The sequence below is a fragment of the Poecilia mexicana genome, unplaced genomic scaffold (assembly GCF_051168715.1).
Source record: "Poecilia mexicana isolate PSO_F unplaced genomic scaffold, ASM5116871v1 scaffold_12, whole genome shotgun sequence".
In the NCBI taxonomy this organism is placed as follows: Eukaryota; Metazoa; Chordata; class Actinopteri; order Cyprinodontiformes; family Poeciliidae; genus Poecilia; species Poecilia mexicana.
In genome coordinates, this window is record NW_028263381.1 from 24,739,243 (window position 1) to 24,755,515 (window position 16,273).

At 41.0% G+C, this 16,273-nt stretch overlaps 1 protein-coding gene across 2 annotated transcripts; it reads left to right on the forward strand.

Moving 5' to 3' along the window:
* The first annotated feature begins 1,824 nt into the window (after nt 1-1,824).
* On the forward strand, nt 1,825-12,143 carry LOC106911418 (actin, cytoplasmic). Of its 2 annotated transcripts, none has more exons than XM_088011163.1 (9): nt 1,825-3,339; nt 9,001-9,125; nt 9,195-9,323; nt 9,578-9,688; nt 9,778-9,862; nt 9,944-10,105; nt 10,185-10,376; nt 10,475-10,656; nt 10,939-12,143. In XM_088011163.1, exons 2-9 carry the CDS (start codon nt 9,003-9,005, stop codon nt 11,080-11,082), a joined length of 1,128 nt encoding a protein of 375 aa, XP_087867289.1. In that variant the 5' UTR covers nt 1,825-3,339; nt 9,001-9,002; the 3' UTR covers nt 11,083-12,143. The 2 variants fall into 2 exon arrangements, with proteins under 2 accessions (XP_087867289.1, XP_014833705.2); XM_014978219.2 differs by lacking the exon at nt 1,825-3,339 and adding an exon at nt 3,357-3,607.
* Nucleotides 12,144-16,273: the final 4,130 nt, after the last annotated feature.

The following is a 16,273-nucleotide window of genomic DNA, read 5'->3' on the forward strand; positions in this document are numbered from 1 at the left end:
AGCTATATTTAAGGAGATATATGCTGAAACATACATAAAATTGATTTTCAGTAAGACGTTTGAATGGGATCAAAATGCAACATTTTATCATGAAAGATAATGTTTTGAGTAGAAGCTCTGAGACATTTCAAAGATCACAAAATTACTTTAAAATGTCTGAAACTGTATATAATAACTATATAAAACCACAACAGTGACCTTGGGAGTAGAAAACTGGAGCAGTAGAGAGATTTCACAATGTCACCTAGACTGTGACAAGTTTCCAGTACATATCACAAGCGAGAAAGAGTACTTTGAATTTATTATTATTTTTAAAATTAATTTCAAAGACACACATCATGGTTGCAAACTTAAACCATGATGCGTGTCTTTGAAATTGTCTGTGTGTGTTGAACGATGCAGGCCTGACTCACCTGTGGCAGCGAACCAAGAGTCACAGGGTTCAACACAGTGACAGTGGAGGCAAACTGGAAGCATCAAAACAGGAAGAAAAAGCATCCCAAGAGGAAGGAAGGATTCCACCTGCGTCTGGAGCGCGCATTGCAGCCAGAGAGCCGGATCCGGCGGATCTGACCATTTACACAGTGCTTCTAATCAATTTCTAGACAAAAACAACTCATATAATCATTTCAAGGTTGTAACATTCATTTTAATCGGCTGCTGTTTAAAAAAGAAGCAATAACAAAATCGTAAAATAAATAAACAAGGTCTTGTGTGGAGGTCTTCTTACACCGTTTTGTGTTGTTTTTAATGGTCAAAAGCTATGGGTGAAGAAAAGGAGAGAATGGATGTTTCAGTTGCCTGAAATAATCGGTTCCCCCTCCATAAAATGGGAAGAAATTAATTTACCTGCAAGTCTTTAGCTGTATTTATTCCTTTCATCATCAACAATAAATCATGAAAGTTTGAAAACATGGGAACAAATTAACTAACCAGCACATCTTTACCTGTGTTTATTTCTCCAATTCTGTAAGTTTGGAGACATTGGCTTTTTATTTGCCAAAGTTATTATGGAGGAACCAAACATTTTAGCTGTCTGAAATAACATATTCTTTGTAGAAGAATATGTTCTTCTACAAACATAGAAGAACATAGAAGAATAAAGGATGTTAGCTGGTCCTTTTAAGGCAGGGCTGCAATGAAGTTGAAATGTGTTTTGTTCATTTTCTAGGCAAATATTGACTTTGCAATTAATTGCTGTTAAGCTGATCACAATTTATAACATTCTGGAGTATATGCATTATATTTTAATGGCTAAAATATAATATTTTAGCCATTATATTTTATAATGGCTAAAATATAATGGCTTATATTTTAGCCATTAACATTATTTAATGGCTAAAATAATGTTTTAGCCATTATTTCAGATGGCTAAAACATTGGTTTCCCACAAGTAAGTTTGGCAAATTAAGAGTAAATATTACCAAATTCACATGATTTGTTGGTGATGAAGAGGGGACTAAGCACTAAATGTGTAATATAGGGAATTAACTTAATATAGAGTTAATTCCTTATATTACATGGGAATTAACTCCCATGTAATATAGGGAGAACAGGTAATTTCAGGCAGCTAAAATATATGGTTCCCCCGTCAAAACTTTGGCAACGAAGAATCAAATGTAACCAAAATCACAGGATTTGTTGTTGATGAAGAGAAGAATAAGCACAGTTAAATACTTGCTGGTAATTTCTGTCCAGATTTACAGAAATTAGATGAAGAACAAACATTAGTGGATTGTAGTCAAGACTCTGAAACAGAAGGATGTCAAATACAAATTTACTGTCCTCTGATTCTCAACCTCCCCAGGAAACCATTCCCATCAACCTAGGAGACTGGGTCTACATAAAAGCCATCAAAAGAAAAAACTGGACCAGTCTGCAGTGGGAAGGACTGTTTCCAAGTGGCACGTCATAGCATGATGCTAAAGACGTTTAACCCTGCTGTGATCAGCTATCAGCTGGTCAGGCCAACCTCTGACACAGACTGGAATATTAATATAAAATATTAATGTTCCAGTTGGAGACGCGCTGGACAGAGGATTATATGATGATGTCTTGTAACCGATAAACAGATTAAATCATCTGATGACTGACTCCTACACTGAAAATGTGGAAACAAGTGATTTTCCTGCTGTTTCCTTTATACATTACATTTCTCTTTATAGCATGTGTTTATATTTTGTGGAGAAAAAAATGACTTGCATTTTATTGTTCCTTTTCCTTTTCTTAGATTTTAGGTAATTCACACTTATGTAACAGTGAGAAAACAGGAGGGAAATGTTAGAGTTGTTATGTGTTGTTTTCACTCTTACATTGAAGTGTTAGCTTTTTACCATGTCGGTTAAAGCTTTTGACTGCTGTGTTGAAAACTTTTGACCGACTCTCAGACTGTTTCTGCAACACGATTATCTCTAACAACAGATTGTTCTCCCCGTCCTTAGGAGAAATCGCTCTGATGAGAAAGGACTAGATGACCTGCTTCACGTGACGAGCTGCAGCTCGGCCTATCTGGCTGGAACTTGATAAACTGAATCAGTTGAAGCGTGGCTCGATGCACAGTTTTCTAATTAATAATAATGCTTCGTGTGAACTGGAATGTGATTGAGACTGCATTTCCCCCACCCCTATAGGCAGTTTCAATCTGACTAACCAGGGCACCTAATCTCTAATAAAAGAGGTAGAAGAGACTCAGAGCAGTAGGAAATTTATTGTAACTGAGATCTCTTTTCTGTTGCTCTCCTCACCAGTAAAACCTTATTCACGTCTCCTCTCTCATTTGTGTTTCATGACTGTTCTAAGTTTCTAGACCCGACACATTGTTGCACATTCTGCTGGTAGTAGCAAGAAAAACAATTAAACTGGATTAAACCTGTTCACCAACTGTTGCTGAATGGAAGCAAAACTGAAAACATGACATGATGGTGCATCCTACTGCCTAACTGCAAATGAAAATAGATAATTAAATATGTAAAGTGGAAAATGAAATGCTTAGAAAATTACAATTTTTAGATGGGAAAATAAATATTTAGTTAAAATTTTTTTTTATTTATTTTATCTGACATTTATGTATGTATGAATAACATGGTGAAAATATCTCTTTGAAAATGAATTTGCACTTTTCCTCTATGACATGCTAATTAAACTAATACTATTAATTCTTTTTACCATCAATCATCTCTACAGTCATGGTCAGAAGTAAGTACACCCTCTTCATTTCCTGATCTGCTGCTTCAGTTTTGATGCAACATGAGAACTGTGGAGCTGGAATCTTCCAGATGGTGAAAAGAGCAAAAATCAACGGTTCAGAGCCGTTGATCCTGAACCAGAAGCTGCTCTGAGGTCAGTTTAGAGAAAATGTTTGTGTTGCACTAAAATCTATGAAACCCAGGAGTTTGTTTCAAAATGCTGACGACAGACATAGACAGGTAAACTTTCCTCTGATTTCCAGTCAGACTCACCAGTCAGACTAGTTTGGGCTCATTTCTCCTCATAACACTTTCTGTTTAAACTCACCTGTTCTGGTGTGACATCAATGGTTCTGCTGTGGTTCTGTTGGGTCTCAGTTTGTTGATCAGATATTCAACTCTTTGGATCGTTTGAATAAATTGTGAGTTTGTTTTGGTTTTTACTTGAACTTTGTCTTCAGGAACTTTCCTCTTGTTTCTGCTCTCTGAAATCAGAAGTGAACAGATTCATTTCTGATTTCAGATCAAAGTTTAATCTCTGCTGTTTGGTTAATCTACAGGGATTATTAGATTACTGATTAACTGTAATCAAAGATGAACAGCTGATTCATGATTTTATTTCCTGGTATCAGACTCTGGTCTCAACGTTAAAGTCAAACACAACAATTTTCTGTTGCTTCCTTCAAAAAGAAAATATTACATATTATTGTAAAATATTAATGTAAAATTTGTTCAATTCAGTCAAATTATTTATTGTGGAGCTAAATATTTACATTTTTATCCATTTACAATTTTTTCCTGTCATATGCTAAATAAACAAACATTTTTTAAATCATCACTACAGCTATGATCAAAATAAGTAAACCCGGATTTTTATCAAAACTTTTCTCCTTCCTCATGAAGACTTTGTCTACAGACATAAATATATTGTTTGACTTAGATTATCTGACACCAGAGCACTATCTTAGAAATAAATATTACAATATAATTTTAACTTTCTAAGATTTACAAAATCTTCATATTAGTCTTCATATTGTGTTACACCAAGCACTATAGCTAAAATTAGCTGACATTTCGCTGTTGGACATGGATACAGTACATTAATATTCTATTCACACAATATAAACAATATTCTCACTTGTGAAAAGTTATCCCCTGAGCCCTGACAACAGCAGTCGGTTGATTTTAACAAAATATCCTGCAGTGCTGAGGCATCTTCTGCTGTAGGTAGGATGGACAACCGCTCCAAGATGGCCGCCGTAATTTCTGGATCCGAGCAGCCAATGTGGGTCTACTCTTTTATTATGTCTATGGAAATCAAACGTGCTGATTTTACTGCAAAGTTTCAACTTCCTGGTTCTGCTGTATGGCAGGCCGTTTTATCATAAATTTGGTTTCGCCTGATTATCCGTAATTAAATTCTAGATATCTAAAAATGCATTTTTACTAGACAAAACTACATTTTGACTATCCAGAATGGTAACTGAAGATATCTGCATTTATATTCTGACTAGTAAGAAAAATAAATCACCATATCTTCAATTACATTTTGATGAGTCAAAATTCCTCTCAAGATATCTCAAATGATGTCACCGGATCCGTCATTTGATGGGACACATATCCATTATTACAATTTAATATATCTCGAACTTATGAATAGTCAAAATTACATTATTAGCTATCTGAACTAAGAATTGCGTGGAAGCCCCTTTGTGCTCTCCAAACAGCCTGCAGAATTTTATGTTTCCTGCACAAAATTGTCAGTAAAAGCCACAACGTTGAAAGAACTTGGCAATGTTGGATATGCAGAGAACGCAAAACATCTTGGATTTTGAGACTGCTTCAGAAATCTGCAAAGAATTTCCTGTTTATTCATTTCCAGCAAACCGCTTTGAAAATCTTAATAGTGCTGTCAACCAATTTTCAACATGAAAGCGATCCGTTTTCAAACATGTTTCCCTTTTTTCTACTTTTTGTTTTATTAAACTTTCAAAATGCTATGTAAGTCAGGGACGTTTTGACTATACAAAATGGTCAAGATATGAGTAACGTCACTCTGACTAGTCAGAATGATAATTTAAGACATCTTAAATAGAAATGCTGTGTAATTCGAGATCTAATTAATTTGGAGATATCTGAATATGAATTTTGACTGGTCAAAATTGATATGTTCTGAATTGAGTGTGGGTTCCTCTGCCCAGCTGGTTCCACTCAGCAGCTCTGACTGAAGGAACCAGGCAGGAAGTTAGACATAGACTTATTTTATTGTCGATGCACAAAGAAACAAAAGTAAAATTGACAATGAAATGTCATCGCTTGGCCACCGGAGCACACACAGAAACACAAGTGTGCCTATAATTACATAAACAAATAATAATGTATTGCTAAATATATATCACCTAGTATTTTCAAGCAGTTTTAGTGATGGGATTGTTGAGCAATCTGATGGCCAGTGGGAGACAGCTATTTCTGAGTCTGGTTGTTCTACAGCGGATGCTAGGAATCTCCTGCCAGATGCCAACCGGATGAACAGACCCTGGAGAGGATGGGTGGAGTCAGAGAAGATCTGGTTTGCTCTGGGAATGCAGCGTCTGTAGGCAATGGTATGGATAGGGGGGAGTGGAGCCCAATGGTCCTCTCTGCTGTCTTCACCTCTCTTTGCAGAGACTTCCAGTCTGAGGCCTTGCAGCTCCCAGACCAGATGGAGATACTGCTGGTCAGCAAGCTCTCAATGGTTCCTCTATAGAAGGTGGAGAGGAAGGAAGGAGGGAGGGAAGCTCTTCTCATTCGTCTCAGAAAGTGCAGGCGCTGCTGTGCCTTTTTCACCAGTGAAGTGATGTGAGTTGTCCAACTGAGGTTGTCTGTAATGTGAACCCCCAGGAACTTAGTGCTGCTGACGATCTCCAATGCTTTGTCGTTAATGAGGGCAGGTGTGTGGTTCAGTCGGGACCTTCTGAAGTCGACAACGATCTCTTTTGTCTTGTTGACGTTCAGGAGCAGGTTGTTCATTCTGCACCAGTCCACAAGATGTTGTTCCTCTTTTCTGTAGTTCACTTCATTGTCATCCTGAATGTGTCCCATAATTATTGTGTCGTCTGCATATTTCTTGATGTGGTTGGTGTTAAACCTGGGACTACAGTCGTGGGTCATCAGGATAAACTGCAGGGGTGTCAGGACACAGCCCTGGGGGGAACCAGTGTTCAAAGAAATGGCGTTGGAGGTGTTATTACCCACACGGACAGACTGAGTTCTGTCGGTGAGGAAGTCCAGCAGCCAGTTGCACAGTGGAGTATGGAAGCCCAAAGGGACCAGTTTGCATACCAAGTCCTGGGGGATGATTGTATTAAATTCTGAGCTAAATCCAAAAACAGCATCTGTACCTGGGTGTTTCTTTTCTCCAGATGTACCAGGCTCAGATGAAGAGCAGTGGAGATGCCATCTTCAGTCGAGCGATTAGGTTTGTATGCAAACTGGAAAGGGTCAAATGATGGAGGCAGTATAGAAATTATGTGATCCTTAACTACTCTCTCGAAGCACTTCATGATGATAGATGTTAATGCAATGGGTCGAAAGTAATTGAGACATGTGATGGTTGGTTTCTTGGGGACTGGAATAATAACAGCTGACTTAAAACATGAGGGGACAATGGTCTGGTGCAGCACTGTTGAAGATGTCCGTGAGCACATGGGCTAGATGGTCTGCACATTCTTTGATCAGCCTTGCTGGAATGTTGTCAGGTCCTCCAGCTTTTCATATGATGACCTTCCCCAGGGATTTTCACACAGCAGATGTTTCGAGCCTGATGGCCTATGCAAACACCACCTCCCTTGGATTTACCAGTAAGAGCATGGCTCCTGTCAGCTCTAAAATTTGTTAGCCCCTCCAGACTGATGGCATTATCAGGTTCAGATGAGTTTAGCCATATCTCGCAGAAAATGAGAATGCAGCAGTTTGTTGTTTTCCTTTTGGTGGTTAAATTCAGTTTCAGGTAGTTCATTTTGCTTTCAAGGGATTGTGCTCCTGGCAGTGAACCCCAAAAAGGCTACTGGTCCAGACAGAATACCTAGCAAGGTGCTCAGAACATGTGCATATCAACTTGCTCCCATCTTTACCAGAATCTTCAACCTCTCTCTGCCCCAGGCAGTTATCCCGTCCTGCTTAAAATCAACCATTATTGTCCCAATGCCGAAGAAGTCTCCAATCAACAGCATAAATGATTACCGCCCTGTGGCCCTCACTCCAGTAATCATGAAGTGCTTCGAGAGACTTGTTCTCCCGCACATCAAAGACTACCTACCTTTGACTTCGACCGGCACCAGTTCGCATATCGAACAAACAGATCCACAGAGGACGCCATAGCCTTAGCTCTCCACTTTGCACTGAGCCACCTGGAGCACAGGAGAGCTATGTCCAAATGCTCTTTGTGGATTACAGCTCAGCTTTTAATACTATAATTCCGGATATTCTCCAAACCAAACTGGTCACCCTTGGTCTCCCCCCTCTTACATGCACCTGGATAAAAGATTTCCTCACCAATCGGTCCCAGACTGTGAGACTTGGCCCACACCTCCCCTCTACTCGTATGCTGAGCACCGGCCCCTCCACAGGGCTGTGTGCTGAGCCTCCTGCTGTACTGCCTCTACACCCATGACTGCAGTCCGACCCACAACAATAACCTCATTGTCAATTTTGCTGATGACACCACAGTAGTTGGACTAACCTTAAAGGGAGATGAAACAGCCTACAGACAGGAGATCCTGAAACTGACAGCCTGGTGTTCAGCGAACAATCTTGTTCTGAACACCAAGAAAACCAAAGAGATCATTGACAATTTCAGGAAGCACTGCACTGACCCAGCTCCCTTTTACATCAATGGCGAGTGTGTAGAAAGGGTCCACTCATTCCAGTTCCTTGGCGTCCTCATTACAGCTGGCATCGGCTGGAAAGAAAACATCACAGCGATCACACTTCCTGAGAGTGCTTGGAAAGCACAATCTGGACCCCAAACGGCTGCTGACCTGCTACCGCTCATCCATTGAGAGCTTGCTGACGTACTGTATCATAGTATGGTACGGTAGCTGCACTGTGGCAGACAGGGAGAGGCTTCAGAAGGTTGTCAAAGCAGCACAGCGAATCCTTGGCTGCCCTCTCCCCTCCATGCTGGACATTTACACCTCATGGTGCCTTAACAGAGCAAAACACATCCTGAAGGACAACTCCCACCCTGGCTTCAAACTGTTTGACCTGCTGCCCTCCGGGAAGCACTACAGGTGCTTTAGGACAAGGACAAGCAGATTTAAAACCAGTTTCTTCCCAAACGCTGTAACAATCCTAAATTCACACATGCACTGACTTATTTCCTCCCCCTCTCCCTACCTTCCCCGGTACCTACCTCCAGTATAACCACTGTGATATTTACTGTGCAATATTTACACTGTGCAACAACACTACCTCTGTGCAATATTTATATGTATTTTGTATTTATTCATATTCTGTATTTTTAAATTTGGTAAATTTTTGTATATATACATTTTACGTGCACTTCTTTTTAATGTACATGTCTGCACTGGAAATAGGGCTTTTAATTTCGTTGTAAACTTGTATAATGATAATAAAATGCATTCTACATTAGCAAGCAAGATGGAGGGAAGCGGCAAACGGAAAGGGTTCACTTTTAGCTTAGCTGTAAGTCCACCGCGACTTGGGTGTGGTGGAAGGTTTTCCTACGTTCATCACTGCTCACATCCTGGCTGACTTCAGGCTAAACCCCGCTGAGGTTTGTGGGAAGAAGACAGTTTGTTTTGTTTCTCTTCAGAAATGGAGGATGATATCTCTGCTCTCGTTGTTGACAACGGCTCCGGTGTGTCCAAGGCTGGGTTTGCAGGGGATGATGCTCCTCGTGCCGTTTTCCCCTCCATTGTTGGGCGACCCAGACACCAGGTAGGAACTGGAACACCTTCATCAGTCTCAGGTGTGATGGTGTAGCAGTTTGACTGACTTTGTGTGCAGGGTGTGATGGTGGGAATGTGCCAGAAGGACAGCTTTGTGGGAGACGAGGCCCAGAGCAAGAAAGGCCTCCTGACCCTGAAGTCTCCCATCAAGCGCGGGATCATCACCGACTGGGACGACATGGAGAAGGTGAGTTAAAGCTGAGATCACTTTGTCTGTTAACATGATGCTGTTGGTTCCAACACTGAACTTAGTTTGGTTCTGATGCTCTGGGTTTATCAGTGACTGTAGCAGAGAAACGTGGCTGGGTTTAAAGCTCAGTAGCTGCTCTGAAAGTGCTGATACAAAGACTGCTGCCCTGATTTAAAGCCATTAAAATCTTGGCATTTTGTCCTTCATAATGGCCGTACTGTCTTGACTTGTGGTCAACCTGAACTCTTCAGATCTGGCATCACACCTTCCTCAACGAGCTCCATGTCGCTCCGGAGGAACATCCGGTCCTACTGACAGAAGTTCCTCTCAACCCCAAAGCCAACAGGGAGAAGATGACCCAGGTGAGTTCTGACCTGACCCAGTTCAGAGGAGAGACTTTCTTCTACTTTATCTGTAAAGAGAAGTGAGACGAATCCTCTTCCTGTTCCAGATCATCTTTGAGACGTTCAACTCTCCTGCCCTGTATGTGGCCAACCAGGCTGTCCTGTCGCTGTACGCCTCCGGTCGTCTCACAGGTCAGGGAATCATGAAACAGAGTCGGCTTCTGAAGTGACTCATGATTGCTTCGTTTACTGACTTGCACTTTAATCTCTCAGGTACTGTGATAGACTCTGGTGATGGTGTCAGCCACACTGTGCCGATCTATGAAGGCCATGCTCTTCCTCACGCCGTCCTGCATCTGAATCTGGCTGGCAGAGATCTGACAGACTACCTGATGAAGATCCTCACAGAGAGAGGCTACAGCTTCACTACCACTTGTACGGCTCAGTCAGAATTAAACCAACCTTTAAGGCTTGACCTTGTGCTCTGCTATGACCTTTTTATTCTGACTTCCAGCTGAGCGTGAGATTGTGCACGACATCAAGGAGAAGCTCTGCTATGTGGCTCTAGACTTTGAGCAGGAGATGCAGACGGCAGCTTCTTCCTCTTCCCTGGAGAAAAGCTATGAGCTTCCTGACGGCCGAGTCGTTACCATTGGCAACGAGCGTTTCCGCTGCCCAGAGGCGCTCTTCCAGCCATCTTTCATCGGTCTGTAATGAGTAGATGATCAAACGCTGAAATCTCTTTAGTAGCATTCAGTGAACTTCTGGTCCCAAACTTCAGTGACCTGTACCTGTTTTCTTTAGGAATGGAGTCTGATGGTATTCATGAAACAACTTACAACAGCATCATGAAGTGTGACGTGGACATCCGTAAGGATCTGTTCGCCAACACTGTCCTTTCCGGCGGTACCACCATGTTCCCTGGAATCGCTGACCGCATGCAGAAGGAGATCACTGACCTGGCCCCATCCAGCATGAAAGTCAAGGTATGATGGTCCTTGGTGCCCACAGACCTGCCTGAGTAATACCTCTTGCAGTATACCTGGATGAGTTCACAGGTCGAAGGTCATCCAGAAACCTAATGCAGCTGTTGCAGGTGGTTATTTTGAAACAAGTTGATAATGTCCTACAGAGGATGGAGAAATGAAACTTGACCAACAACAAACCTGCAGACTTTAATCTTGATGGCAAATCTAGAACATGGATCATTTAAGATTTCCTCTCAAGCTTGGATCTTTTTCTTGACCTTGTTGTTTCATTGTGGATAGATTATAGCTCCACCAGAGAGGAAGTACTCGGTCTGGATCGGCGGCTCCATCCTGGCCAATCTCTCCACCTTCCAACAGATATGTATCAGCAAGCAGGAGTACAATGAATTCGGCTCAACCATCGTCCACCACAAGTGCTTCTGAAGCGTCCTCCCTGTCCCAGAGAGGCGCCTGATTTTCAGCTGCTGCATCCAGCTGGGAGGCCGTCTGGTTCATCTGTTGTAAACGGACTCAAACATTCTGTTGGACATTTTAGTTTGATTATTCTACTTTTAGTGATGTTTAACCGTAGCACATGTGGAAACATTAGATTGATCATGATTGTTTTGAGTAGGCCTCAATGTAGGTTAGATTTAGATTTATGATTTAATCAATAATCTGATCAGTAGAATATTTTTTCTTAGATATAATGACCACACTTTGATTAAAATTAGTCTAATCAGTAAGTTTTATTTTAAATCACAGTCTTAACAAGTGTGTAAGTCATATATTCATCTGAAAATGTTTTCGTTCATTATAACCAATGAAGTAGAAATCTATTCAGAAAATGTTGAGTGTAACAAATGTTTTGGTATTGAAACTGTTAATGTCTGTTTTGTAAGAGTTTGAAGATATTATATGAAACGTGCCAATTTTATAATCAGAATCTGCTGTTTGATGCCCTGGGTCAGAGGTCAGAGGTCAGCAGAGCTCTGTGCGGTTCAGGAACCAGTTTGAAGCAGTTTGGAAGAATGAAAATCATGGATAGCTGATAAACTTCGGTCCCACTTTCCTGAGTAAAATGTTTCCGTATGAAATGAACACATCTATTGTTCCTACCCTGGGAAAATGTGCAGGGAGGATTAGACAGCAAATAATTCATCCCTTGGTCTTGGTAGCACCTGCAGGGTGGCTGGCGTACAGGCAGCATGTAACGACATGGTGCTGCTTGTACGCAGGCAGAGACCAACTCTAAACAATACATTGGAACGCATCAGACAAAACAACACACCTTGATATAAAAGTAATTGAGCTAAAACGGCTCATCAGATCGCTGGGCTGTGACCCACAACGCTCTCTGGAGTCTTTGTATTTTTGTATTTTTCTAAGGTACTGTAATTAATTTCTTATTTGTGCCTTTGGTTCCTGAGGAATATATTGGGCTGTTGGTGTGATTTTATCCACTTGATTGTTTGAATAAAATTCTAGTTGATTGTGAAGTTGAACAGTGATTGTTGTCTTGGTTTCACTTTTACACACGGCATCAACGGACCTGGGAGACGAGTGGTGACAACGAGCAACAGGTACATTTTTCCAGTCTCAAAAATTCCCAAACAAGATCAACCAGCAGTGGTTGCAGTTCAGTCTGACATGAACTCAGTGAAATTTCCAATCATGACCCAGTTTGTTCAGAGATTCACCACCTGGATGAGTCCAACATCAGAACAATCAACTGTCTCTGTAGAGACTGAATACATTAAAGCCACTGACACCAAGGGTGTAGGTTCGGTCTAAGTTTTGGTGGGGACCTTGGTGGGGACCTTGACACCCCCCAACCCCCCCCCCCGGCAGCACAGTGAAATGCCCAAGAGCACCGAACATTTTTTGAGAAGGGGGGGGAAACCACATTGGCTTAATAACCCCTCCCCCCAACCATAACCATATCATACATCTTGTGTATACAACCAGATACAGTCATACTCAGCAGATCAGTTCAAGAACACTTTACTTTTTCCTTTACAAAATTCAGCAAACGTTACAAGTAAGATCAAAAGAAATATCCTCTGGATACAGCAAACACAATTGCAGATAAGAAGAAATCAATAATAACTCCAGGGCTCCTCACCTGGAGCCCTGAAGCTCCAGCCACCTCTCCATCGTTCTGCTCTGCCCCTTGCTCTGCTGTCTGAGCATCCTATGTGAAAAAATATTACATAATTAACAGACCTATTCTACCTCACATTCAGTGCTGACCTTACTAAACACCGGACTTTACAACAAATGCGTTGCGTGATAGATGTCTAACTTATGGGTCCACTCACTGTACTTACAGCCGACGTAGCGAAATAACTTCTAATGTCTGTCCTTTTCTTTTTTGGTGGCGACATGGTCTCGGAGACTCAGAAGGAGACGCGTGTGCCCAGCTAGCCGCCGCCTTTTGCAGCTAATCAAAGAACGTCCGACGATTCAACTGACTCCCCCTCCCCCCACCCCCCCGACAGCACCGTTCCGACACGGTCTCGGAGGCTCATAATAAATGTCAAGCTAAGAAGCTTCCGTTCCGCGCACCGCCTGTTGCTGCTAATCAAAGATCGTAGATCCACGTTCTTTGAGCCAATATGGCAAAAATTGGTTGGGACTTTTTCATATCCCGTGAATATTGGTCGGGACATGTCCCTACCGTCCCTACCCAAACCTACGCCCATGACTGACACATATGTATGCTAATAAAACGTGAAATTTAAATGGAGGAGGTGCTGGACCAGAGGGAGTTGATGATGGACATAAATCAGAATCACATGCACTAATTGAACTTATTGAGGACTTTACTGACTCTGTGGATAAAAATATTTTGCTGTAGGTGTGTTCACTGATCTCCAAAAAGCATTTGATACCATCCATCCATTTTCTTTACACCCTTGTCCCTTAGTGGGGTCAGGAGAGGTGCTGGTGCCTCTCCAGCTAATGTTCCAGGTGAGGGGTGGGGGTCACCTGGACAGGTTACCAGTCTGTGGCAGGGCAACACAGAGACACACAACCATGCACACACACCTAGGGGCAATTTTGGACTGTGGGAGGAAACCAGAGTATCCAGAGAAAACCCACACATCCACAGGGAGAACATGCAAACTCCATGCAGAAAGACCGGGGCCAGGAATTGAACCCAGAACCTCCTTGCTGCAAGGCAACAGCTCTACCTTGCAAGGCAATAGCTCTATTTTCAGTCTGAATGTTTGGACATTATGCTTGTTGTTCCTCCACAGTCAGTGTTGGGATCCAAATTATTTGTGTATAATTTTTAATCCAACTTGGTGTCAGTGAGCATTACTTAGTGAGTTGTTGTTTTACTCAGTGCACGGGTGGAGCATGTCAAGTAGGTGATCAGACAAAATGAACAGCAGCTGGACAATCCTTGGACTGAGGACAATAAAAAGCCAACCCAAAATGTCAAATTTTGTCACAAGTCATAATACCTCAGATGTCGCAAGTTATGCGGGAGCGTGACATTGGCATGTTGGATGCAGCAATGTCCACCAGAGCATTAGCTGCAGGGCTCAATGTCCATTATTGGATCATTGGCCGTTTAAGAGTTTGTTTCCAAGAGACTGGCTCTACAGCAAATCGACCTCATCCACGTCAGCCACGTGTGACCACTCCAGCACCAGATCGCCACATCCAGCTCGTCCCACTGCGGGATCGGTTAAGACCAGAGACACACATAGCTGATGACACTATTGGTCTGCACAACAGACACATCGCACCTCAAACTGTGCATAACCGCCTATGAGAAGCCAACTATCATGCTCTGCAAATTCCTCAGCCTGACCCCTATCATGTTCAAAGGACTGTCAATCTGCTACAAATGACCAAACCATGATGTTATTAGTGCCAATATGAATATCAGGAATTACTGAAAATATAGTTTGAGTTTCTCTATATAAACCAAATATTCAAAAAACTCTTATATTTGACATATTTTTGTTTAGTGTATTTTAGCTCCTGGTGAAAATCTACATCAACTTTTTGATACTGTCACTTAAATTCTTAAGATTAAAAGCTGGTTTGATATAAATATGTTATCACTACATTTGAGCAAGACAAAATTCATGATTTTCACTAACAATAAACAAAAGGGCCCAGACTGCATGACAATAGAGGTTGTTAACATAGATAGAACGCATGAAACTAAATTTGTAAGTGTAATAACAGATGGTTGAATTTGCTGGAAATCTCACATTAAATATATATGTAATAAAGTATCAAGAAGTATTTCATTTATGGCCAAAGCAAGATATCTGAATATTAAGTTATTCCACATCTTGTATTGTTCCATGTTTCAGTCATATCTAATTTTTGTGCAGACGTGTAGGGAAATACATATAAATCAACGTTACAACCACAAACATTATTGCAAAAAGAGCAGTCAGAGTAATACACAATGTTAGTTTTCTTACACAAATCCTTTATTTATTAAGTCTAATTTATTAAAATTGCAGGACATTGTGAAATATATAATTGTACTTTTCATGTATAAAATCCATTATCTGTTACCTAAACATCTTCAGAAAATGCTGTGTGAAAGGGAGGGTGGCTGCTGCTTCAGGGGAACACTGAATTTCAGAACATGTAGTATCCGAACAACTTTGGAAATATTTTGTATCACTGTATCTGGAGTCAAACAATGGAACGAACTGAATATGGAACTAAAACAATGTCTAAACATCAACCAGTTTAAAATAAATACAAATCAATGCTACTGAGGCTGTACAGGGAAGAAGGGAATTAATACAAATATGAGTTTTTCCTTAATTTCTTCTGTGTTACTATTACGACTACTGGTAGCTTATTACGGTTATTTTACTATCGTCCATCGTTAGAATTTTTCTCCATGTTTGTTTTTTCTTTACATTTTTTATTGTTATATAACACAAAATTAAGAAGAATATAAAGGAGTTCGTAATAATTCTGATGATGTATGTCTGGTTGTTATTTACAGTTGTCATTATTTCTATTATTGTTGTCCATACATTTTCTTGTCTTGCTATGAGTTACTTTGTAACCATTTTGTCTATGTAACTTAATTTATTTGTTGGCTCTGTAACACACTATATTAAACAGGCACACAAATATTAAATGGTTGTAATTTTTTAAAAAAAAATGTAATTATTGAGAAAGTAATATATTTAAATATGATTAAATTAAAGATAAGGGGTAGGATTAAATAAGTGTTCACTTCTTTCTAATCCTTTTCAAAAGGAAAAGTAGTGGTAAACAAATAATTTTGTTCTTGGTTATGTATGCATGTTTTCTCTGTCCTACTGATTGCTTTTTGTTTTTAAAAACCTGTTTGAAATCCATCCATCCATTTGCTGTACGCCCTTGTCCTTTAGTGTGGTTGGGAGAGGAGCTGGTGCCTCTCCAGCACCAGCACCTGTCCAGGAGGGGTCACCCTGGACAGGTTACCAGTCTGTCGCAGGGCAACACAGAGACAGACAGGACAAACAACCACACCTAGGGAGAATTCAGAGAGATCAATTTACCTGACAGACATGTTTTTGGACTGTGGGATGAAGCCTGAGAACCTGGAGAGACCTTCTTGCTGCAAGGCAACAGCGCTAACAACTGCACCACTGTG